The sequence below is a fragment of the Chiloscyllium punctatum genome, chromosome 1 (genome assembly GCF_047496795.1).
Source record: "Chiloscyllium punctatum isolate Juve2018m chromosome 1, sChiPun1.3, whole genome shotgun sequence".
Lineage (NCBI taxonomy): Eukaryota > Metazoa > Chordata > Chondrichthyes > Orectolobiformes > Hemiscylliidae > Chiloscyllium > Chiloscyllium punctatum.
The window spans coordinates 137,602,422-137,628,385 of NC_092739.1; the positions used below are offsets into that span (position 1 = coordinate 137,602,422).

The following is a 25,964-nucleotide window of genomic DNA, read 5'->3' on the forward strand; positions in this document are numbered from 1 at the left end:
CATTTACCTCTCGTTGGTTCTTTTCCCATAAGGAAAGAAACAATAAAACTTGTGAATGGCGCATACTTCAAAATGCAGCTCCAAAACAATACGTTCATTTCCAATTTTCACTGTTTTTCTTTAACCGGTAGCCAAGATTTCAACGGGACAGCCACGGTGTTTTTAGAGCAGCTATACCCAAATTCATTCAAGCGAGGGTTTGCCAACTGATGTGAAAGTATTTAAACAGACGTTACATTTGTTTTTAAAAGAAAAGCGCACAGAGTTCTGTCCTGAAGGACTAATGAGAAACTGTAGTGACCACACCCCCACAGGGTGAAGAATGACAACACTGGCTGCTGTTGGAACCTGTCACATGATGGGAATCATATGATACATTTGATGTGGCGGTCGGTCGAATTTTCATTTGTGTCATCAAAGTGTGGACAAAAACACAAGGAGCGAGAACTGAAATAGGCAAAGCTGATAGAAACACGGTGGAAGAGGAAGAGTGCTATTCGCTCGTTGAAGTTTCCAGCGGCCAAGGGACAGAATAGGGGAGGCAACATGAGAGACTCGGAGCTAACATACTCGCTTCTCGCCGTGGTATCCTCTCTGGGTGAGGAATATTGATTATAAACGTGGCTTTCACTTAGTGTATTAGCGAGACATTACTTATTGGCATATGTTTTTGCATCAAACATTTAATATTTAAACTAATGATCACAGAACAATGACAATGCATTTCTTTCCCATCGCTTTCTCGCTCATTCCTTTTTCACGTCCAGTCAATTTTTAAAATAAGTTTCTATGAAAGCTAGGAACTTAATCAAAGCTGACGATCATCGGCCGTTCCTGGGTTTGACCTGTCCTTTTGTTTAATGACACATGGAGGTGACTGCTCTCTCTGTTCAGCGTGTTCTGGTTCAAAACCGACTGTAAACGTCTGGTCGGCTGGTGAAATGGGTCTCTGATAAACAGTCACCAAACTGATAGAAACTACCGAAATGGTCTTTGTGTTTTATGCTTCTGTGAGGGAATGGACATAAAAAGGCTTATCTACTACAGTTGGCTACAGCTAACTACTACTAGGCGGAGATGTTAAAGATACCTGCGGGACAGTTAGTTATTGAGTGAGAAAACAAACATTTTAATGTTGAATGTAATTGAATCAGCAATGAAAGGATGAATTTATACACGAAATACTTGTTTTAAACCAGGACTTATCTGGATCAGTTGGAATGAAAGCCAAATCATTTAAAGGATTTCTCTGTCATCTGGGTCCTCTGTGGTTTAAATGCAGTTTTCTGTTTTCCATATAGTGCATAGTTTTAGATTCTTACTGTACACTAGATTTAAAGGGCTTGTGAAAGCTCTATCCACCTAACTCCTGTAGAGCAGAATCAAGTTAAAAACCTCCTTGTTTTATTATACTCCAGTTTACCCAAAAGATTACAAAGGGTTTAAAAACCCAGAAAGTTCAATTCAAAGATTGAACAACACTTTTTTTTTGGTTCTTCTGAGATGTCACCTTAAAGTGTAAATTATGTATAGAGACAGGTTTTTTTTTAATACTGTGGCACTGATCAGGGCGAGCGTAGGTCCGCAGCGAGGATTATTAAAGGTTTGTGAGCAGCTTGAAACAATGAGTTGTGTTCATGTTTAATACTGTGCTCCTTGAGTGAATGTGTATGTGCTGTGATTGAGGTATTTGTGAAATGGTTAGGCCACACATCTGTGATTTAGCAATGTATTGTGACTCTCTACCTGGACTTCTGGCCCAGACATGAAAGTCTCTCATCCATCAGGAGTGTCTGAACAGATTGGTGATTTCAAAATGTTTTTTACAAGCAGCCTCCATTTGCTTAGGGCTAGTCTATGGAAGGGAGTAGTTTGTATGTGTGTTTCACTGGATATTGTGAATAAACTGATGTGGAACATTCCTGCTTCCTTTTGCCAAAATGCTACTTTTAAAAATGTGCTGTACCCTACAGTGTTTAAACTCTGTATTAACATCATCCTGTCCATATCCCCTTCTTGCCCCATTCATGTATGGAGCAAACTTCCCCTTAGGCATATCAATGCTATTTGTTACAACCATTCCAAACAAGTGGGTTCTACATTTCCACCACTCCCTGTGCACTGTCAGTGCTTACATTGTCCTAGGCATGCCTATATATGGAAACACTGTTTAAGTCATATTCACCCTAGCTTAAAGATTTCTGACAAGTTTACTCTGTGTCACACTGCATGCCAAAACAATGCGGTGGATGGAATTGACAATCATAAGCCACTTGCATTTTGAGACCTGGCCAGAACAGAAATTGCTGGGAAAACTCAGCAGGTCTGGCAGCATCGACGGAGAGCAAGCAGAAATAACATTTCAGGTCCTGTGACCTTTCTTCAAAACTTGTATGAAGTAAACATCAATATTTGAGTCATTGAAGAATTCAGTTAAAATGGTCATCAACAAAATGTTAGCTATGACTTAGCATAGGATCTTTCCAATTGAATTTGAAAATTTGACTTTAGTTTCAAATACTCAAGCACATAATCTCTGAAATGCAATCTTTTAGATAGGTTAGGAGCTGTCTTTGTTCTGAATACTGGACGTGAAATGTTAACTCTGCTTTCTCTCCACAAATGCTGCCAGACTTGCTGAGCTTTTCCAGCAATTTCTGTTTTTGTTTCTGATTTTCAGTATCTGCAGTTGTTTTTTGTTATATTTTGAGTCCAGTTGAGTTGCTGAGCAACTTATGGTTTTGTTACATAATACTTCAAGGATTTTTTAAACAAAAGTTACACAAAGGCAGATGACTAAAAGATTTTGTAAAAAAGATAGATCTTAAAGATTGTTTTCAGAGGCCATTGTCTCTCTACCAGAACTTGAACCACATGAACTTCAATGGTTCAAGAAGGCGCTCACCACTTTCTCAAGGGAGGGACAATAAATTCTAGCCATGAGAGAATTTTTTAAAAAAGCTTTAGCACAAATGGAAGCCATGAGTGCCAATGGTGGAGTTTTCAAGATTGGAGATTAGGCAAAAGTGAGGACTGCAGATGCTGGCGATCAGAGTCAAGATTAGAGTGGTGCTGGAAAAGCATAGCAGGTCAGGCAGCATCTGAGGAGCAGAAAAATCGACATTTCGGGCAGGAATCCCTCTATTCCTGATGAAGGGTCCTGCCCGAAATGTTGATTTTCCTGCTCCTTGGATGCTGCCTGACCTGCTGTGCTTTTCCAGCATTACTCTCTAATCTTGACCAAGATTGGAGATTGTCAGCAGATCAGAAATCGATAAGCACCACTATCATGGTGGCTCGGTGGGGAGGGTGGTGGAGAATAGTCAGGAGAAAGGCTTTGCAAGGAGTTGGAACAAAGATGGGAATTTTGAAAATAAAGGCACTGCTAAACCAAGAGCAAGTGTAAGTCAGTGAAAATATCTTTAAGATTGTTAAACCCAATACATTTTAGGTTTAAAAGAGTAACCTACAGATTAAATTTTGACCAACATCTGGATGCAGCAAGCTTCTGATGGCTTCAAATTATAATAAATCCCTCAGCTCTGATTAAACACTGCCGATGACAATTGCTTCCTTGGTTGCAAACTGTTAAAAATAATCATTTGGAGCCCTAATTTTGAACTATTTACAGCAACACCACTATCAGTGCAAGGTGTGAACACTTTTTAAAAAGCACCAAAATTTGAGTTCCTTTAAGAATACAAATAAAATGATCAACAAAATGTAGAATATTCCACTCTGAGTCTGAAAGTTTGACCTTAACTTCTGTTAATTAATTACATAATCATAGAGTCATAGAGATGTCCAGCACACCCTTGTCCATCTCATCTATGCTGACCAGATATCCTAAATTAATTTAGTCCCATTTGCCAGCACTTGGCCCATATCCCTCTTAAACCCTTCCTATTCATGTACCCATCCAGATGCCTTTTAAATGTTGGAATTTCAGAACTACTTTCTTTTTGATGGGTTAGGCACTGCCTTCCCCTTCAAGTCCAAGTAAATTTTTAAAATTCCATGGTACAGTTTTTAAAAAGTACCTTTCCTGTATCCACTGGACAGAAACCACATCGTGGGTGGATATCATAGCTCAGTTCACCCACTCATTGGAAAACTTCCAAAAACTTTTTGTTCTGAATTTAAGTTGCTGAATTGAATAGATGACAGAATCCACCCAAAACCAACAGAATGCTTTGTTACAGGTTCATGTCAGGTCCCATTGCAATTTGACTGCAATTTTACCTGCTGCTCTACGTTTGAAAGCTCCCTGCTGAGTCAAGGTGGTGGGAAAGATTAACCAATCTAGGAGATCAGGGATGGTCACTTGGAGCTCTTGAAAATAGCTGAGATCTTCCACACAGTTTTTTTTTCCCCATTATGTCTCATCTGATTTCTTCTGACCTGATTGATCTCCCATTGATAGTCATGAGCATAAAACCTGCCTCGGGTTAAAACATTCATGTAGTTTGTATCTGCTGTTGGTAATTTGCTGGGTGAATATTGGATGTTGCTACATGACAGCAGTGACTTCAGAAGTATTTTAATTAGCTGTAAAGTTTTGTGGGCTTGTGAAATTGTGCAAGCTGCTGTTTAAATGCATGCACTTTCATTTCCTTATTTTCTTTTTCCTCTTTTACTTTTTTTTTCTTCTGACTTCTTTTCCTTTGGACCTATGTATCATTATTGTTAAAGATTTTGTGATATAGCTGCTTATGTTCTTTGTAAGAAATGTTTTTCCTGGTTTTTGTAAAAGCCTTTGCTTGATTCCAGCAGGTAATGCAATTGTTTGTCATAAAGACGCAGCAAGTTGCACTTTTCCAATATCTAGGCTGGATTTCCTTACTGTAAGTTGGATACAGTTGATGTAATGCTCTCAGCACTTTCTGATGTTACTTGTCAAATTAACACTTCCAATGCACTAGTTTCCAGGACATTAACTGCGTACACAAAAACAATGTGGCAGTCTGGAAAGAGCTAGATTAGCTCATTACACCTGCACTGGCTGTCTGAAACAGTGCTACCCAAATGTGGACAGAGGTACAAATTAGCAATTTTTGAAACTAAATACCTGACTGCTGTCCTCCTCGCTTTGTGATGGTGAGCAGTGTGTTGCGGAAGGAAAGTTTCTCCACTGGTACCCTGTGATTCAAACTAAATTTTCCCATGAGGAGTCATTTAATACGGAGAAGAACCATGTTTTTTTTTGGTAGAAAAGAAATTTACTGCACAGAAGGAAGCCGTTCAGCAGATCAGTCAGTGCTGGTTGACAAAGAGCAGCACAGCCTAATGCCACCGTCGGTGTTGCACATGGTGTTTGGAGATCGTGATACAGTGAAGTACTTTTGTTTTAGAAAGTTTTTATCCCCTGTGCATTGCCGTTTTTAATCCAGAACCATCTGCACATGTGGAAACGGCTTCTGTGATGCTGTGCTTGCTGTTGTTGTGAATTAATGGTGCAGTTCTGTGTCATCATCAAACTGAAGTGGATCCACTTGCTGTTAGACTGATCTAGATGCAGTGCTTTATAGGAAGAAGTGTGCTGTTCTGTTGTGACTGCTGCCCTATTGAATCGAATGTACATCTGACACAAATATATTTGCTTGCCTCTGATGAATTCTCTTGTGCCTCTTTAAACTGAGCAATAGGTATTGCCATCTTCCACTTATTGACAGAGTAGTGTTTTAAATTACTGCAATAGTCCTGACCCTCCCCAACCCAGTGTAATTATAAAGCCCCTGAGCAGGGTCTGAGTGGTAAAAGCTTTGTAGGTACTCAGTGATCAAAGTGAGAAAACACCTTTTAAAAGATTCGTTGAGAATGGAAGGCAGGGAGTCAGTGTAACTAGTACCTGGATTGACCCTCTGCGTAGAGTGGTCGATTTGGTTCTGAATTTGCATGTGGCGCTCTGCCTTGTAGCAGTGTTGTCCAAAGCCACAGCCTGTTTTCTTGATGAGGGTTTCTGTCTCCTCCATCATTTTCAGGCAGAGTTCCTGATTTCCCCACCATGCTCTGGGTGAAAAGATTTCCTCTCGACCTCCACTTGAAACCTCTTACCCTAATGTTCTATCAAAAGGTGAGAGAGTTAGAATGCGCTTGCTCTCTGACTGACACCATTGGTGAAAGCTGGAACGTTTTAGGCCTGCATTTGAAATGTGGTAATGGGTTTTCTTTCTCATTTAACTACAGGTGTAGGTTTCGGCTTATCTGCTGATCAGTCTTGTGTTTTACTTCCACTTTGAGACTCCAGTACTTCAGTTTCTATACTTTGCTGAGGTTATTTTAAGAATGAATCTTTTTCTCAGTAACTGTTCAGTTAATTGGTATGTGCAGCACCCTAATCTGAAGTGGTGACATGATCCTTGTCATTTTTTTTTTGTTCCACATTCCAAACAAAAACCTTGTGACGTGGTTTCAGTTTGTGGTGAACAGGTTTTCCCTCTTGCGTCAATTAATAAATTTTTAGTGTTTCCTTCAGCGCTTGAAGAAACTAAAACCCATTGTTTACAAGAATGGCACTTTTTTTGGGAGTGAATCCAGGAAAAGCATCTTTTAATCTGTTTGTTGTCTAAGTTTAGTAGGTCATTTGACTCTTTTGAATGGGCTCCACCATTCAATAGGATCACAGCTGAACATCTATTCCAATGTCAAACTGCCTTTCTTTTTCCCCATACCCTTAACTTCCAGAAATCTATCTATTTCTTTCTTAAATATATTCAGTGACATGACCTGTCTTGGAAGAAGATTCCACAGGTTTCCCAACTTCTAAATGAAGAAATTCCTACTCCTGTCAGTCTGTAATGGCGTGCCTGAGATTGTGAGCCCTTTTCCTGCACTCGTGAGTAAGGGCAAACATAATTGCTGCATCTAGCCTATCCAATTCTATAAGAACCTTTTCAATGCGATTCTTCTAAACTCCAATGAATACAAGCCTAATTTCATCTTTGGTTTTTACTGAGGCCCCATACACTATGATATCCTTACTCCTGTACGTACTTCTATTGAACCCTCTTGAACTGAAGGCCAACTCAATCATGGCTTCTTAAATATTACTATTATTTGGTTTGGTGACTGCACTCTGATATATAGTTTCATCAGATACTATCTTCAAATACACAAGTGAGATATTTTAGATTCATATCTTTGCACGTTTCAATAACTCCAAGGAATTTACACACTAATAAATTAAAACTTTTATTTCAAGATAACATCCAAAGACTGACAGGGGGAGGAACAGCGCTATGGTGTCAACATAGATTGTGTTCAAGTAAAGCACTAGACTTTAGTCCTCTAGGTTTTACAATAGCTAATTTCTTATGCACATCTCATGTAAGAATGCTTCCTTTATTTTAAATTCTCCACTAATGTTCTGTTTGCACTGTGCTGCAGCATGGTTTAATTGGCACCAAGCCAAATAGTTCATGCTGTCACCTCAACTCCTCTACCTGCTGTTCCATTTCTGATTCAAGCTGACTGAACACAGCAGAAACTCAGTCAAGACTGTCTTATTTGGTAATATGCTGAATTATGTGGGGTTTTTTTGACACATGGTGCACATTATGCAATTGGACATGGGACATTTTTTCCTTCTACTAACACATTCCTGTGTAATTTTATTTTTTGAAAACTGACCAGAAATTAAGTTTGTCATCTGAACAGTCCCATAAATTACTGTTATCCCAAGAGTGATTCTCATTTGCACAATATAGGCTTCTGAAGGTTAAAAAGTAAAGTGGAGGGATAGCATTAATTGGTGGGTGGGGGAAAAGTTATCAAATTAATCTTTTGTCTGTAGTTTGCTTTCATTTCTTAAAAAAAATCATTTATAGGAAGTGGGCATTGCTGGCTGGACCAGCATCTATCTTTGAGATGGTGGTGGTGCTGAGCTGCCTTCATGAATCACTGCAGTCTGTCTGCTGTGGGTTGACCCACAATGCCATAAGGAAGGGAATTCCAGAATTGTGACCCCATGATAGTGAAGGAACAATTTCTAAACCAGGATGGTGAGTGCCTTGGAGGGGTACATGCAGGTAGTGATGTTCCCATGTATCTGCTGCCCTTATTCTTCTGGATGGAAGTGGTTGTTGGTTTGGAAGGTGCTGTCTGAGGATCTTTGGTGAATTTCTGCAGTGCATCTTTTATAGATGGTGGTAGTAGTAGCAGCTGGAGCAGCAGCAGCAGCGCCTACTGAGAGTCTGTGGTGGAGGGAGTGATTTAGTGCCAGTGAAGTGGGCTGCTTTATCCTGGATGGTGTCAATTGTGTTATTGGAGCTGCACCCATCCAGGCAAGTGGGGAGTATTCCATCTCTCCTGACTTGTCTTGTAGATGGTGAATAGGCTTTGGGGAGTTGAGAAGTGCGTTACTCACTGCAGGGTTCTCAGTGCCTGACTTGTTCATATAGTCACTGTGTTAGGTTATTTTCCCAAAGTTTCACATTTGCGCACACCAACTTCTACAAACAGTTAAAATTTATTAAAGCTTATACAGCCTAGGTAACCCCCTTTGGCCCTCCTCGCTGGTGTGCAAGGTTGAGTCAGAGGCCCTGAAGAAAGGAAACACATCCCCTTTATACAGGTCAGTTGGTCATGCTTTTGCCTGAAACGTCGATTTGTTTTTTTTCTCCCCCACTCCTCGGATGCTGCCTGACCTGCTGTGCTTTTCCAGCATAACCACATGTTACCCCAGTTACAATGGAAGGATGAGGTAATCCTTGAAGATAATGTAAATGTAAATGCCCTAACCCTGTGGAATCAAAATGCAAATGATTTCCTGACTCAGTGATTTCCCCAAGACAATGTAGATGAGATATGCTTTAGTATCGGGGGGGATTGGAAAGAGAATGATCCTGCAAACCATTTTGATTGGCTGGGGATAGCTATGAAAGCATTTCTGAATGGAGCAGACTGAATGAGAGATTAATTTTGATAATAGCAGTAAAATAGTAAATGGCTGCCCAAATGAAACGTGGATTACAATGAATAGTCCTCCACGTTCCTGTATGCCATCTGTGAGACAGAATGTCACCCGCACCCACTTCCAGAATGTTCAGCTTCTTGGATCAAGACAGTACAGTTTAACCCTTTAACATTACATTAAATTATACTCTCTGTCTGCACATTAATCTTTTAACATTACAACTGTATCTTTATGGCTTGTCCAATCCAGTTTCTGGTCAGTGGTAACCCTCAGGATAGGATATTGTCAGTGGGGGATTCAGTGATTATAATGTTAAGGGCTAATTGTTAGATTCTCTCATGAAAATGGTAATTGCTTGCCATTTGTATGGTGCAAATGTTACTGACTACTTGTCAACCCAAGCCTGGATTTTGTTCATGGTTTGCTGCATATCAACATAGATTGAGGAATTATGAATGATGTTGAGCATTGTGGAATCATCAGCAAACAGCCACTTTTCTCACCTTCTGATGGTAAGAATGAATTGAAGATGGTCGGACCTAGGACACAATGTTGAGGAACCGCTATGGAGATGTCCTGGAACAGTGATGACTGACTTCTAACAATCACAGCCATCATTCTCTGTCCCAGGTATGATTCTAAACCTGATTTCCCCCCGTTTCTCACTTATTTTAGTTTTGCTTGGGCTCCTTAATGCCGTGCTTGGTCAAATGCAGACTTAATGTCAAGGGCAGTCACTTTAGCATGATGATAGTGCTGTGCTATACAATAGACAATATCCTTTTGTGAAAATGGAACTTGTTTCCATAAGGTGGTCACTCCTACCAATTTGGTCATGGACCTCAGTGTAGTTGAGGATGAGCTCAAGTATGTTCTCTCCCCTGCATTCCTCCTTCAATTGTGAAAAACTTAGTCTGGCAACTATGTTCTTTCGGACCCTGTCAGCTTGGTCAGTAGTGGTGTTGCCAAGCCACTTTTATAAGACCACACATTGCTGGTGAAGGGCTTATGCCTGAAATGCCGATTCTCCTTCTCCTCGGATGCTGCCTTACCTGCTGTGCTTCTCCAGCACCACTCTTTTTCACTTTTATAAGATCATAAGACAAAGCAGAAATGGGTCTTTCAGCTCATTGATGACCATTTCAATCAGATTTTGGCTAATCTGAACACAACTCCACCTTCCTGCCTTTTCCTTATAACCCATGATTAAAAATATTGTCTCGCCCTTGAATGCCGTTAACAATCCAACCTGGACAGATCTCTGCGATAAAGAATCCCACTCGTTCACTACCATCTGAGAGAAGAAATTATTTGCTATCTGTCTTAAATGGGTAATTCCTTACTTAGCGATATTGCCCTTGACTCTATACTCTCCTACAAGAGGGAACTACCTTTCTCTGCCAAGTCTCCTAAGAATCTTGTATGTTTTAATAAGGTCTCCTCTCATTGTTCTAGACTGAGTATAGTGCCAGCCTACTCATTCTGTTCTCATAAGACAGTCAATCTCTACCCAGGATCAGCCTCTTGAACCAACTCTGGACTGCCTCCAGTGCCAGTGCATCTTTCTTTTGATAAAGAATGTTGGTCCCTTAAAGGATGAGACTGGCGAGTTGATAGTGGGGAAGAATGAAATGGCAGGGACTCTAAATCAATATTTTGCATCAGTTTTCACAATAGACAGGACACTGAAACCATCCTAATAGTAACAGGTTTTGCAGAGATTTATAGAAAAGGAGGACCTTAGCACTTTCTCTCTGCCCAGTGATCGAATTACTTTTGAGCAAGCTGCCTGAATTAAAGGCTAACAAGTCTCCAGGGTCTAAAGGCCTTGTGTTTTTAAGGAAGTGGAAGCTAGATAGTGGATGCATTGATTATAATATGGGAAGGTCCCAAATGGATTGGGGAAAAAAAACCACTAATTTAATATCCTAATCTGTTATTATGTTTGTAGTAACCTATTTTCTAATCAACCTGTTCACTGATGTTATTACTCATCTCTGGAAAAGGTGCAACTTGAACCCAGCCCACCTAGCTCAAAGGCAGGCACACTACCACTGTATCACAAGAGCCTCCTAAGGATTTAGGAATGGTACACTTGAAAAGTTAACCACGCTGACTCTGTCAAATATTTTAGCCTCCAAAATAAAACACAATTCAAACTTGCTGGACTACTTTGAAGATATTGGGATCGAAAAGTGTGGCATTGGAAAAGCATAGCAGGTCAGGCAGCATCTGAGGAGCTGGGGAGTCGATGTTTCAGGCATAAGCCTGTCATTGGAAATGTTGTTGGTGGAGGGGAAGGGGCTGAGAGGGGGGTGTAACGTAGCTGGGAAGTCAATAGGTAGATGGAGGTGGAGGGGGGGGTAATGGTGATAGGTGAGGGTGAAGTAGACAGGTAGGACAGTTCAAGGGGATAATACTGAGTTGGAGGGTTAGATCTGAGATGAAGCGGGGGGTGGGGAGATGAGGAAATGGTGAAGTTGACATTGATGCCGTGTCGTTGGAGGGTCCCAAGGTGGAAGATGAGGTGTCAGGTGGCTTGGATTTGGTGGTGGAGGAAGCCACTTTCTCTACTTTGAAGATGTGATAAGTGAAGTGGATAATGGGGGTCCTGCCGATGTATATCTGGATTTCCAGAAGGTATTTGATGAGGTGCCACATGAAAGATTAATACACAAGGCAAGATCACACAGGTTTAGGGATAACATATTCTTTTGGATAAGAGTTTGGCTAATCAACAAAAAGTAGAGAGTCAATCTTTTACTGGTTGGCAAGCTGTAATAGTCAGGTGCCACAGAGTTTGGTCATCAGAGCCCCAGTTACTTGTATTAATGACTTGAATACAGGGACAGAAGATACTATCGCCACTTTTGCAGATGGTACTAAAATAGGTGGGAAGGTAGGTTGCAAGAAATGAGAAATTTACAAATAGATATGGATAGTTTAGGTGAATGGGCCAAAATTTAGCAAGTTTATTGTGGACAAGTAAAACAACTTATCTAAGTGGAGAGAAAATGCAAAATACTTCAGTGCAAAGGGATCTGGGTGTTCTAATGCATGAATTGCAGAAAGTCAGTATACATCAGGTAGTGAGGGTAAATGGAGCTTTGACATTTATTTTTAAAGGAATGGCATTTTTAAAAGAAATATTGTTGCAATTGTACAAGATGTTGGTGATCCACACTGGAGTGGAGGTTTAGTCCCTTTACATTTTTTAAAAAAAAAATTGCATTGGAGGCAATTTAACGAAGGTTCACTTTGATTCATTCCAGAGATTAAAGACTTGTTTTATGAGGAGAGATTGAGTAGTTTAGGCCTTTACACATTAGAGTTTAGAAGGATAAATGATTTGATTGAGGTATAAAACAGGCTACAAGAGTTTAATAAAGGAAACATAAAGCGGATGTTTCCTGTCGTGGGGCAACAAGAGGTCATAGTTTTCTGTATGAATCTAAAACCGAGATGAGCAGGAATTACTTCTCTCAAAAGGTCTTGAATCTGAAATTCACTACCCGAGAATGCAGTGGACACCGAATAAAGATAAGGGGATAGACAGACAGACAATTTCAATTAGTAGTGGCTAAAGGGTTACGGGGAACAGGAAAGTGGAATTGAGCCCGACATCAGATCAGCCATGATCGTTTAAAATGGCGGAGCAGGCTCGAGGGGCTGAATGGCCTACTCCTCCTTGTTCTTATAAATGGTTCACCGTATTCTGGGTGTGGTTTTAAAAGTGTCTTGTATAGTTTTAGCGAGATGTCCCTATTTTTATACTCTATTCTCTTTGACATAAAGACCAACATTCCATTTGCCTTCCCTATTACCCACTGAACTTGGATGCTAATTTTTTGTGATGTATGCACAAGTGTCTCAAACTCTCCTCTGCTGTAGCTTTTGGCAGTCTTCTCTCATTTAATCAATAATATTCAGCTCCTCTATTCTTCCTGTCAAAATACATAACCTCAGACTTTCCTATATTTTATTCCATCTGCCATTTTTGCCTAGGCATTTCTGTTATCACTGCAGACTGTTATCCTCATCACTTGCCTTTCCAACTATTTGTCATCTGCATTCTTGGCTTCAGCACAATCACTTTCTCATCCAAATCATTAACATGTATTGTAAATAATTGTGGCCCAAACATTGTTCCAGTGGTACGCCATTAGTTACAGGTCACTGTTCTGAAAATGTCTCTTAGCCCAACTTTGTCTTCTATTAGTTAGTCAGTCCTCTCTCCATGTTGATTAATGTGCTACCACTGTTACCAGGCCCTTATCCTAAAGGTGCCCTACATTAGGCTACTTGTCTTCCCTATTACCCACTGAGCTTGGATGCTAACTTTTTGTGATTTCTGCACAAGTGTCTCAAACTGTCCTCTGCTGGAAACACCTGGAAATCCAAATATGTTGCATCTACTACATTCCCTTTATCTAACCAGCTTTTACCTCTTCAGGGAATTTTCATTCATTTGTTAGGCAAGATTTCCCCTTTCTGAAGCCACTGATTTAGTTTGATGGTATCGTTTATTTTTAAATGCTCTGCTTTTGTGTTCTTTATGGTAGTCTGTAACGTCTGATATTAGGAAACCGTTAAGCTAACTAGCCTTTTAGTTAGCTTTTTTTTTTGTCTCCTTCCCTTTGTAACTTAGAGTTGCATTGGCATTTTTCAAATACTCTGGGACTTCTCTAGAATCTGTGGATTCTTGGAAGATTACTGCCAGTGTACCCAATATTGCTGTAGTTACTTCCTTTAATAGCCTAGGATGACTCCAGTCTGATCTGGGAGACTTATCCATTTTTAGCTCCATTCTTTTCTCTAGTGCTTTTTCTTTCCCCCTCTCTCCTCTGCCCGTTGCAAAAACACAAAAAATATTCAATGCTGTTTATCTTGTTATTACTTGCAAATGTACCTTCAAAGTTCACTTTTTATTCTTTGATCATCATTTGGTTTTCAAAACCTCTTTTAATCCTCTGACCACCAGTCTTGCCACGTAGTATGTTTTTTTTTCTTTCAATTTGATGTTATCCTTAACTTTGCTGTTTAATCGCAGTTTCCTTATCCCCTTGCTAGGACTTGTCTTTGTGTTGGTCATTAAGGATTGTGCCTCACCACACTCTTGTTATTTCCTCCAAGTGTTGCTCAACATGGATGAGCACTGATTCATCAGCAGGAAGTTTATCTGTATTTAATCTTATGCTATAAGTCATCAATGTTGAGGATTTCAAAGACAAATCCCTCCCAGTATGGTGCCACCTCTGGGCCTTTCCATTGGGAAAGGAGAAAGAAGGTTAATGAAAACAAATGTAGGTCCCTGACAGTTGGAAACAGGCAAGTTATAATGGGGAGCAAAAAGATAGACCAATAGAGGGGGTGTCTCATTGAAAGCTGTGAAGTTCTAATAGGACTGGGCAGGGTAAACAGGATGTTCCCGATGATCAGGGAGTCTAAAACCGGGGGCCACAGTCTAAAATATGGGGTAGGTCATTTAGGACTCAAATGCTGAGATATTTTGTCATGAAGAGAATGATGAACCTATGGAATTCTCTGCCACAGAAAGTGGTGAAGAGCAAAGCACTGTTTTTAAGAAGGGGTTTGACATAATTATTTGTTGCGAAAGGGACCAAAAGTATGGGGAGAAAATGGGAACGGGGTATTGAATTGGATGATCAACTGTGATTGTATAGAATGACAGAGTGGTTTCAAAGGGCTGGGTGACCTATCTCCTATTGTCCATGTTTTGGTGACATACCCTGAGCAGTATAAATGTCTGGGGCATTGTGCTCCATTACAGTCCTGAGAGTGTAACTGGGGCTGATGTTTAGTGAGTCTGAGCAACAGTTCTCCCAGTTTTGGTACTAGCTCATAGTTAGTAATTTGGAATTTACAGGATTGACAAGGCTGAATTTGATTTGTTTATAATGTGTTTTTTTTTAATACGCATGAAGGGTTATGTCCTCTTTTTAACCTTGACCGAAAGAAGAACTTTTATTGCAGCTGTACCAACCTTTTAATTTCCTGCACCAACCATCCTCGTGGCCTGTTCTTGCTGCAATTCACAAATAGATTGCTAATGAGTGGTGTGCTTTAACATCCTGTCTTTCCTCTGAGCATTGTGTTAGCGCCTTGTTTACTACCAAATAGAGCATCCTGTGAAAGGATGCTGCTTTCGTTATTGATTTTTATGGCAATTTGAGCACACAGTATCAGTCCTGTAGCTCCAATTTCTATACTGATTTTTGATGTAACTCATGATTTTGTTTTGTGCTGTGATTTAAACAATTGGGAAATGAAAAAGAAGCCACAGTGTAAGGATGCTGTTAGTTTTAACCGTGTCTGGCACTGTGCTCACTTGAATAGAGGCTAAATTTCTTCTGGTCTGCTGCAGTGTGGTTAAATTGAAAGCATTGATATTTTCATGATGTAGATGAGGTAAATATCAATTCAATCCCTTAATTACTGTAATGAAATGTCTGCTGACCAGTGATTCGTGCATGTTTGCCACCTGTAATGACAGATCTGCCTTTCAACCTCTGTATTCACAACACCAGTAAAATTTAAGCTATCAAAAATACCAATGATTAATCCAATAGTTCCTGACCAGACATTTGAAGAACCAAACCTAGGTTTTGTGAATAATTGTTTCTAGGCAACTTGTGGGATAGGGGCGTTGCTGGCTGACCAGCCTTTTATTGGCCATCCCAGTTGCCCTTGAGAAGGTAGTGGTGAGCTGCCTTCTTGAACCACTGCAGTTCACATGCTGGGGGTCAACCCAGAATGCCATTAGGGAGGGAATTCCAGGATTTTGAAGCCGAGATACTGAAGGAACAGCGATATATTTCCAGATCAAGATAATGAATGGCTTGGAGAGGAACTTTTGAAGGTAAGTATTCTTCCCATGTATCTGCTGCCCTTGTCTTTCTAAATGGAAGTGGACATGGATTTGGAAGGTGCTGTCTGAGGAGCTTTGGTGAACTTCTGCAGTGCATCTTGTAGATGGTATATACTGGTGCTATTGAGCATTGGTGGAGGGAGTGAATGCACTGCCAATCAAGCAGGCTGCTTTGTCCTGGATAGTGTTACGCTTCTGGAGTTTTCTTGGAGCTGCACATAGCCAAGAAAGTGGCGAGTATTCCATCACACTCCTGACTTACACCTTGGATATGCTGAACAGGCTTTGAGGCATCAGGAGGTGAGTTACTCGCCACAGTATTCCTAGTCTCTGACCTGTTCTTGTAGTCATTGTGTTTATGTGGTGAATTGAGTTTCACGTCAATGGTAAGCCCCAGGATGTTGATAGTGAGTGACTCCGTGATGGAAACACCATTGAATGTCAAGAGTCAGTGGTTAGATTATCTCTTACTGGTGATAGTCATTGCCTGACCTTTGTGTGGTGGGAATGTTACTTGGCATTTGTCAGCCCAAGCCTGCGATTGTCCAGATCATGTTACATTTGAACATTGACTGACTGCTTCAGTATTTGAGGAGTTGTGAATGGTTTCTCAAGAGACATATCTATTAAATACATGATCTCTTTACTAGATGAAAAATTAAACCAGGTAAGCTGATTAACGTTTATGCTTTGAACCTGAAACATTTGTTTTCAGCCCACAGAAAAGACTGACAAATACAGTTAAAGAAGTAAGAGAAGAAAATAACAATCTGACTTTCAAGGTGCATTGCTTCACCAGCATAGATGTGACCTCCAATGTCACTCTTTTTTTTTTGAAATGTTTGATCAGGGTCCCCTCAGTTCACTCAGGCAGAGGCAGCAATATTTTTAATGCAGTTTTCTACTGAGCTTCAGAAAGCTGGTGTAGCATATTAGGCAGAGAGCTTCCAAATCTTCAAGCTGTCTCAGCAGCAGCCAAGCAAAAACACTGTATCTCATGGAAAATATTGTTCCAGAGAACATCAATTCTGGTTTCACTGTGATAGACTGATCAATTCTTCCTTCAGTTACCATTGAACAACTGCCATATGTTTCAACATAGTTCCAGCAAGTCTGGAAGATACTCTAATTCCTAGGCATTGATGTTAACTGCCAACTTCTATTAGATACCATAAGATATAGGAGGACAATTAGGCCATTCAGCCCATCAGGTCTGTTCTGCCATTTAACCATGGCTGATATGTTTCTCCTGCCTTCTCCCCACAAGCCTTACTGTTTAAGAGTCTATCCATCACTGCCTTATGGAGACTCAATGACTTTGCTACAGAAGGTTGTGGAAGCATTATTCTAAAGATTCGCCATCTGGTTCAAGAAATTCCTCCTCATTTCAGTTTTAAAGGGTCATCCCTTCTCTGTGCCCTCCGGTCCTAATCTGTCTAATGGAAACATCTTCTCCATGTCCACTCTATCCAGGCCTTTCAGAATTCTGCAAGTTTTAATCAGATCCTCCATTCATCCTTCCAAATTCAATCAAATACAGACCCGGAGTTCTTAACCACCCCTTATATGACAAGCCCTTCATTCCCAGGATCATTCTTGTAAACCTCCTCTGGAAACCCTCAAACCAGCAGATCCTTCCATAGATACAAAGCCCAAGACTGATTGCAGTATTCAAAGTGTAATTTAACCTGAGCTTTGTACGGCTTCAGCAGCACATCTCTACTCTTGTAGTCTTGCCCTCTTGAAATGAATGCTAATTGCAATTGCCTTCCTGACTACCAACTGAACCTACATGTTAACCTTAAAAAAGGTCTTGAACTACAACCTCAAAGTCCCTTTGGGCTTCAGATTTCTGAAATCCTTCCCATTTAGAAAATATTCTTTATCAGAATACATAATGTCACACTTTCCCATGTTGAATTTCATCTGCCGCTTCTTTCCGAGCCAGTCCTTCTGCAGCCCCCTCAATGCTTCCTATCCCTTCCGCTATCTGTTGGAAATTTAGCAACAATGCCCTCAGTTCCTTTTGTCCACATCATTAATGGAGAGCATGAATAGCTGTGGTCCCAACACTGACGCCTGCCGAGCTCCACTCGTCACTGGACAGTAGCCCACAGAATGGAACCTGTCTTTCCCACGCCACTCATTTAGCCATGTGTTTACTTCCCAAATTCTCTTATCTCTTTATCAACGTGATCATGGTTCAGATGATCCAGATATTACAACCTTTTTTGAAATCCTATTTTTAAACACCATGGTCTTCCTAGGATTGCTGTGTTGTGGAATCTTTTTGATCAAAACTCAATCTGCAATTAACCTCTAGCCCTGGTCTCTCCAACAACAAAAGCTTGTTTGGTCTGTCCTTTGCTTTTTACCACAAGCTGTTTCCTGAGGTCCACAAATCATTCCAGCTCACAATTTCCAGTTCACAACACCGAAAGCCAAAATTGATGAAAAGAATAAAAATGATGAAAATCAAGTGAGAACTCTAACACTTCTGAATGATTTTTAAAAAAAGTTAATTTCAGAGGCTGTGTACTTGGCTGGTTGTACCAGCATTTATTGTTCTTCCAAATTGTCCTTGAGAAACTGTCAGTGAGGCTGCTTTGTCAACTCTTCCATCTACATGTCCGGCAGAACATTCGCCCTGTGAAAGCTGCATGTATTGCTGCAGTGGGGTCATGCAAAGTATGTGTGAGAGACACCATTTCAAATAAGGTGATAGAGCACTCCCCTGTGTACCTTTTTTTTTGTTCAGTAAGGCGTCTGTCATCTTGAAGAGTGGTAGAATTTAACCATCGTAGTCCAGAGACAGTACCTTCCTGTTAGGGTGAAGGACAAGGCTGGGAGGTGTAGGGAATGCTGGATGACTAGTGAAATTTGAGGTTTTTCTCAAGAATGAGAAAGAAGCACATTGAGTGATTCCCTAGAAGAGTATAAAAGCAGTAGGGACATGAGATAATATTGGCAAATCCAAAGAGATTCCACAAATACATTTAAAGACAAAAGGGTAACTAGGGAGATAATAAGGCTGCTTAAAGATCAGCAAGGCAGCTTGCGTGTGAAACCGAACGAGATGGGGTAGATACTAAATGAGTATTTTGCATCAGTGTTTACTGTGGAGAAGGGTATAGAAGATAGAGAATGTGGGAAAATAAATAGTGACGTTTTGAAGAATGTCCATATAATCAGAGGTGGTGGTGCTGGGCATCTTAAAATACATAAAGGTGATTAAGGACCTGATCAGGTATACCCGAGAACACTCTCTGGGAAGCTAGGGATGTGGTTACTGGGCCCCTTATTGTATTTGTATCATCAATAGTCACGCGTGAGATGCCAGAAAACTTGGAGGTTCGCTAACGTGGTGCCACTATTTAAGAAAGGTGGTAAGGAAAAGCCAGGGATTGATAGACTGGTGAGCCTGACATCAGTGGTGGGCAAGTTGTTGGAGGGAATTCTGAGGGACAGGATTTACATGTATTTGGAAAGGCAAGGACTGATTAGGAATAGTCAGCATGGTTTGGTGTGTGAAAATCATGTCTCACTAATGTGACTGAGCTTTTTGAAGACATAGATGTGATCTATATGGACTTCAGTAAGGCGTTCGACAAGATTCCCCATGGGAGACTAGCAAGGTTAGATCTCATGGAATACAGGGAGAACTATCCATTTGGATACAGAACTGGCTCAAAGGAAGAAGAGGGTGGTGGTGGAGGGTTGTTTTTCAGACTGGAGGCCTGTGACCAGTAGAGTGCCACAAGCATCAGTGCTGGGCCCTCTATTTTTTTGTCATTTACATAAATGACTTGGATGCCAGCATAAGAGGTAAAGTTAGTAAGTTTGCAGGTGACACCAAAATTGGAGGTGTAGTGGACAGCAAAGAGGGTTACCTCCGACTACAACAGGATCTGGACCAGATGGGCCAATGGGCTGAGAAGTGGCAGATGGAGTTTAATTCAGATAAATGTGAGGTGCTGCATTTTGGGAAAGCCAATCTTAGCAGAACTTATACACTTAATGGTAAGGTCCTTGGGAGTGTTGCTGAACAAAGAGACCTTGGAGTGCAAGTTCATAGTTCCTTGAAAGTGGAGTCGCAGGTAGATAGGATAGTGAAGAAGGCATTTGGTATGCTTTCCTTTATTGGTCAGAGTATTGAGTACAGGAGTTGGGAGGTCATGTTGCGGCTGTACAGGACATTGGTTAGGCCACTGTTGGAATATTGCATGCAATTCTGGTCTCCTTCCTATCGGAAAGATGTTGTGAAACTTGAAAGGGTTCAGGAAAGATTTGCAAGGATGTTGCCAGGTTTGGAGGATCTGAGCTACAGGGAGAGGCTGAATAGGCTGGGGCTGTTTTCCCTGGAGCGTTGGAGGCTGATGGGTGACCTTTATAGAGGTTTATAAAACCATAAGGGGCATGGATAATAAATGGACAAGGTTTTTTCCCTGGAGTGGGAGAGTCCAGAACTAGAAGACATAGATTTGAGGTAAGAGGGGAAAGATATAAAATAGACCTAAGGGGCAGCTTTTTTATGCAGAGGGTGGTGCGTGTATGGAATGAGCTGTCAGAGGAAGTAGTGGAGGCTAGTACTTTTTACAACATCTAAAAGGCATCTGGATGGGTATATGATTAGGATGGGTTTAGAGCGATATGGGCTAACTGCTGGCAAAAAAGGACTAGATTTATTTAGGAAATCTGGTCTGAATGGACGAGTTAGACTGAATAGTCTGTTTCCTTGTTGTACATCACTATGGTATGTTCCGTCTATATCATGCCCTGGAGTTTTGGGTCAGTATTGATCAGGTTGAATCACAGAATTCCTACAGTCTGGAAGGCAGCCATTTGGCCCATTGAGTGCACACCAATTCTGAAGAAAATCCCACCCAAACCCTGTAACCCCTACATTCCCATGGCTAATCCACCCAGCCTGCACATCCCTGGACATGATGGGCAATTTAGCATAAACAATCCACCTGACCTGACGTTTTTGGACTGTGGGATGAAACCGGAGCAGCCAGAGAGAGCCCATGCAGAAACATGGAGAATATGCAAACCCGTAGCTGTGAGGCAGTAGTCCTCGCACTGAATCGCCCTGTTGCTACCATTTGTTTCCCTCCACATATACCTCCAGTGATTGAACATTTGTATGGGCGCTGCTGTCTACTGCTCCATTCTGTTTGTATCAGTAACACATTGGCAATTTTATTTCCTTTTTACAGCAATGTTTGCGAAATGAAGTCCCAGAATTACTGTGTCACCAGCCGGATCTAAACTTGAATTCAAAGTGAGAGCTAATGGTCTTTTCTACCATTGCATTATTAGGCTGTAATATCCCAGAGTTCATTTTTGCCTGAAGTCCCAGCTGTTTTCAGACCTTTCTTTGAGACTAAATTACATGTGGTCTAATTTTTAGACAATAGAATCTTTAATTATTGGGAGTTTTGTTTCTGCTGTCAGTGTATTTGAATACAGTGGCTTGTGATTTACACTTATTCTGCACACGGCATTATTCAGTTTTTATTTCTAACTGTTTGTTCCAGTCACAGCTTATGTTTCTGATTTTTAGGGCTAGTGCTTGGTCAGGTCAGCACTCCATCAGTTGGCCCTATGGCTGCACTTGCTTCTCCACGGGTAACTGACTCACTTAATGGCTTCAACGTCACCACCAGCCTGACACAGAGAATTGTCAACACGTCAACTGACGTACCAGGGACTGTCACATCGGGAATTTCAAATTGTACAGCTTTGAACACCTCTAATTGTGCTGTGTGTTCTGCGGGGTATTTCTCAAATAATGGCAAGTACCTTTTTTAGTAATTCCATTGTTACTCAGTTTTGCCCAAGTTTAAAGCAACAGTATACTTAAAACCATGCTTTTTCAATCCCTCCAGGGAATGAGCGTTTTTATTATGGAGTCATGCAGCACAGAAGTAGGCTCTTTGACCCAACTCATCCATACCCACCAGGTTTCCTAAACTGAATTAGTTCCATTTGTCTGTGTTTGGCCCATATCTCGTTAAACCATTCCTATTCATGGACCTGTCCAAATGCCTCTTAAATGTTGTAATTATATCCACTTCTACCATTTCTCCTGGCAGCTTGTACCATATGTGCACCACCCTCTGCTTGAAGTTGCCCCTCCGGTCCTTGCTTAAATCTTTCTCTGTCACCTTAAACCTATGCCCTCTAATTTTAGATCCCCCCCCCCCCAACTCTGGAGAAAAGACCTTGACTATTCAACCTGTCCATATCCCTCATGATTTTAGAAGCCTGTAGAAGGCAACCCCTTAACCTTCTACACTCCAGGGGGAAAAAAGTCCCAATCTAAACCCTTAAGACTCAAACCTTCCAGTCTCTGTAAACTTGTTTTGCACCCTTTCCAGTTTAACAACATGCTTCATTCCAGCCTGTTCTGTCATTTAACTCTTTCTCATTCAACATGGCATGTGCTTTGCTGCTTCAGTCAGCATATTTCAGGTCTGCCTGAATGGACAACTCTAATTTGTTTACAGCCATCCTAATGGCAAGTTGGCAAACAATGGAAATCTAATCCTGTGAAATCCATTCTAAAGAAGAGTCCTGTCAGACTCCATGTTAATTCTGTTTCTTTCTCCACAGATGCTGCCAGACTTGCTGGGGTTCTTCAAGTTTTTTTTTTGTTTTTTTTTTGCCTGTAAAATCTTTACTTGAGCCAAATGAAACCTCTGACCTAGGAACATAAGATTAGGCATTTCACTGAATCCCTACACTGTGAAAACGGACCATTTGACCCAGCAAATCTACACCGATCCTCCGAAGAGCATCCCATCCAGACTTAGCCTTGTGTGTTTCCCGTGGCTAATCTGCCTAGCCTGCATGTCCCTGGACACTATGGAGTAATTTAGCATGGCCGATCCAACTAACCTGCACGTCTTTTGGACCGAGAGGAAACCAAAGCACCCAGGGGGTGACCCACACAGACACTGGGGGAAATGTACAAACTCCCCACAAAATGTTGCCTGAAGGTGAAATCAAAGCAGGGTCCCTGGCACTGAGAAAGTGAGGACTGCAGATGCTGGAGATCAGAGTTGAAAAATGTGGTGCTGGAAAAACACACAGCAGGCCAGGCAGCATCCAAGGAGCAGGAGAATCGACGTTTTGGGCGTAAGCCCTTCCCTGGCACTGAGGCAGCAGTGCTAATCAGCTGAGCCAGTGTGTAGCTCTTAGTAGGAGGAGGTGATTCAATGCCTCAGACCTGTTCTGTCAATCAATTAGATCATAATTCAGCAGGAATTTGAGAAATGTTTGAGATTGTGGGAACACTAATTTGCCAAACTATTTTGCATTAGATTAGCTTCCACTGTAAACCAAGTTTTACTAACATGCTGGCTGTATTATTGATACTAAGTAGTCTTTTTATTTCAAGTAAAACGTGATGGATATTTAAGTGACTAACTATACTTGTGTCCATTTTTAAGGGTCCTTGAACTGCTCCTGTTGTTCTGACGGCTTCTGCCTTGCTCCAGAAGACTGTCTGAGCTGTCCACAGGGTTACTACCAGTCTCGGGCTGGACAGATGACATGTTTGCCTTGTTCAAAAGGTACTTATACAAAGTAAGTACATGGAGAAAAACCAACAGTTATACCAGAACGCTCCCTCTGACCCCCTTGGCAGTGACCCCCCACCTCATCACATGTAGCCCTATAGTGCATTGGGCTGAACTCCATCCCTCCCTCATGTTTAACCATCCTTCTCAGTGGTAATGAGACTGTGCTAACTCACTCAATTGATCATAATTGGTTGAAGGAGTGTGGTGCAGTCATTTATTTGTGATGATTATAAGTTATGATAACAGCCGATGAATTTCCAGTTAGCAAAATAATTGAGGCTTTCAGCAACAGATGATCAGCCAATGATCAAGTTGGCCATAGACTGAGACGGGTTGGGGAAAATGGAGAAATGATTGAATTGGTTGCTTATCTGTCCATAAATGGGTATCAGGAAAAATATTTGAACCTTGGAACAGAACAACTAAATTGATGACTAGATATTTGAGAGATACTAGAATTGCTGAAGAGTTAAGGGGATGGTCAAACATCCCCTGATGAAAACACAATAGAAATGTATCCAGATCACAACTCATGTCATTACCTCATTGAGATCAACCAACTCTTGTGCAGATCAGGAACTAAGGAGATTCTATTGGGCTCATTCGTTCTCCATTCTGCCTTTACCAGCTGAAGTGTTGGATAAACTATTGTAAACCTTTTGGTGGGAAGCCTTTGGTTTACTTGAAGGTGTGTCTGTGGTTTGAGATTATGAACAATGTTCTTGTGTTTTTCCATCCAATACATCTCTACTGTGACTCTGGGACATCATGCCATGCCATGCCATGTTTAATGGGCATTTGCAAGACTGAAACTAGAAATGATTTGGCTATGATCCAATTAACATAAAACTTGATGCTGGAATGTGAATTTGTCTGAAATCAAATTAGTCATGACCGCTTTAGGGATTCGAACGTAATCCAAAAAATAGTCTTCACCACCCCAACTCTTGTATTAAATACCATTTTCACAAATGCCTTGTAGCCATGTATGTACTGAAATCTGAGGAACTCAGTCGTTCATAATAAACATTTTAGTCCTCTTACTAGACATTATTAGGTCCCATCACGAGTTAATCAGAGGAGGACTTGAACCCCATACTTGGATGATATAGGCTGTGATTTTTGCTGTGGTCTGCTGAGGAAACCTTGCCTGTGCTTTTGCTTCCAAAGTCAACTATTTTAAAACCGAGGAGAAAGTGAGGACTCAGATGCTGGAGATCCGAGCTGAAAAATGTGTTGCTGGAAAAGCGCAGCATCCAGGGAGCAGGAGAATCGACATTTCGGGCATAAGCCCTTCTTCAGGAATTAAGAAGGGCTTGTGCCTGAAACGTCGATTCTCCTGCTCCTTGGATGCTGTCTGACCTGCTGCGCTTTCCCAGCAACACATTTTCAGCTATTTTAAAACCTAGCTGGCCTTCCATTTTCAGTGCTCCATAAACTTGAGCTCATTAATCTAGTCCTCACTCAACCAAATTCCATCACAATGATGGCCTTTTAATTGGATCTTGATTTGACAGCAGCTTGACCTTTTGAGTTACTGGTTGCCAGTCATCATTCCATCATTGATATCCATGCTGTCAACTGACTGGGTCCATATAAAAGAGGAATTAATCAATAAAAGGGAAAAGTGCTGCTTCCCACTAAGATTTTGTATTTGTATGTCTGCTGTAAAAGTGGTTTCCTCCGTGTCTAATGTGTTAATTTGAGCCTTTGTCAGATAGTATAAAAGATGCTTTCATTATGGATATCTGATTTTGAAGAAATGCTTTTATCAGTCAATCTAACCCCCTCCAATGTTGCATGTAGAGGTCTCAGATCACGCTGGGGACTTGGGACGAATATTAAATACGTGTCACTGTTCTACGTGCCTGATAAACAAATAAAACCTCTTAAGACTGTTGATTTATAGATGGCAGTGTTATGAATGTTATTACAAAGTAACTAGCTGTAAGGCAAACTCTTTTTTTTTTTATGTTGAGGTAAATTTTGTGGCCAGCCATCACTAATGATGCATTGCAGATAGCTGAAGTTAAGAAAAAGATTGATCTGTTGCGCCTCATTTCCGGAATTCAAATTCCGATCTGCCAGATTGATTTGGTTTATTGACATGTGTTTTGTTACAAAATACAGGGAATGATGTGTGCTATCAGCATTCTCCATTGCCATCTTAAAACTGAGAAATAAATCAAAACATAGAATGTAGAAACCGAAGGATAAAGAAAGTGTTCAACTTTTACAGTCCGTTTGTTTGTTTTTGTTTGAGACCATATGAAATAGGAGCAAGTCATCTGGCCTCTCTAACCTGCTCCACCATTATATAGGATCATTGCTGATCCAACATTCCTCACATCCACTTTCCTACCCTTTCCCTGTAACCCTTGGTTTCTGACTGATCAAGAATCTATCTTTTGCTGCTTTCTTTATCAACCAATGAAAAAAACTGCTATGAGCTGTCTACAGACATAGGAGGGGAAGGATCCTTATAGTGGTAAAGTGAATTTAAAACATGGTTTATGTTGTGTAATAAATTCTTAATCGAGTGCGAGACAGATCTTCACAATTGTCTAACTTT

The 25,964-nt window shown here is 40.9% G+C and overlaps 1 protein-coding gene across 1 annotated transcript in view; it reads left to right on the top strand.

Annotated features, from left to right (window-relative positions):
• Nucleotides 1–370: 370 nt before the first annotated feature.
• Nucleotides 371–25,964, top strand: part of LOC140480402 (uncharacterized) — a 47,327-nt gene continuing 21,733 nt past the window's right edge. The window contains exons 1-3 of the mRNA XM_072575221.1: nucleotides 371–598; nucleotides 21,370–21,600; nucleotides 23,261–23,396. Of these exons, the coding sequence (XP_072431322.1) occupies nucleotides 547–598; nucleotides 21,370–21,600; nucleotides 23,261–23,396 (419 nt within the window). The 5' untranslated portion in view covers nucleotides 371–546. The remainder of the gene's footprint in view (nucleotides 599–21,369; nucleotides 21,601–23,260; nucleotides 23,397–25,964) is intronic.